Source organism: Bison bison, unplaced genomic scaffold, assembly GCF_000754665.1.
Source record: "Bison bison bison isolate TAMUID 2011002044 unplaced genomic scaffold, Bison_UMD1.0 scf7180017864078, whole genome shotgun sequence".
In the NCBI taxonomy this organism is placed as follows: domain Eukaryota; kingdom Metazoa; phylum Chordata; class Mammalia; order Artiodactyla; family Bovidae; genus Bison; species Bison bison.
In genome coordinates, this window is record NW_011494650.1 from 347,014 (window position 1) to 347,586 (window position 573).

The window sequence follows — 573 nt, forward strand, 5'->3', positions numbered from 1 at the left end:
TCATAAGCAAGGTGTGGTCACTCAGCTATAGGGGCAGTAGGTGAGCAACAGGAGTGGAATGGAGCACCAGGCCTAGCGTGCAGCCCCTGAACCCAGAGGCCTGTGCTCTGCTCGGGTCCCCCTCAGAGTGAGGGGGGCCTATGTTCTGCTCAGGTCCCCTGCAGACTAAGAGGGGCTGGGACTGAAGTTCCTAGGGCCAGGGTGGTGGCCAGGCTCGCTGGGGTGACTTTCCACTCTGCCTGTTCTGTCGCAGCCCCTGGAAACAAGCCGGAGCTGTATGAGGTGAGTGGTGGGCACCCTCCTGGCCATGTCAACTGTGGTTCTCATCTGCGTGGTCCTCACTGGGGCCCCGCAGCCTCACTGGTGCTGCTGGCCGACCCTCCGCCTGGTCTCCCGACAGGAAGTGAAGCTGTACAAGAACGCCCGTGAGCGGGAGAAGTGAGTCCAGCCCCAGGCTGCCTGCCTCCCCCACCCTGGGGATCTTCCCAGGGAAACAGGTCCCCAGAAGCCTCTGCTCGGGGTGGGGTGAGGAGGCGGCCAGACCAAGAGCTCCACCTCAGTGGCACCCAGGCA

At 63.5% G+C, this 573-nt stretch overlaps 1 protein-coding gene across 1 annotated transcript in view; it reads left to right on the plus strand.

Annotated features, from left to right (window-relative positions):
- The window catches only part of VPS28 (vacuolar protein sorting 28 homolog (S. cerevisiae)), a 4,653-nt gene that overhangs the window by 1,947 nt on the left and 2,133 nt on the right, over positions 1-573 (plus strand). Inside the window, exons 4-5 of the mRNA XM_010837585.1 lie at positions 254-282; positions 401-439. Of these exons, the coding sequence (XP_010835887.1) occupies positions 254-282; positions 401-439 (68 nt within the window). The remainder of the gene's footprint in view (positions 1-253; positions 283-400; positions 440-573) is intronic.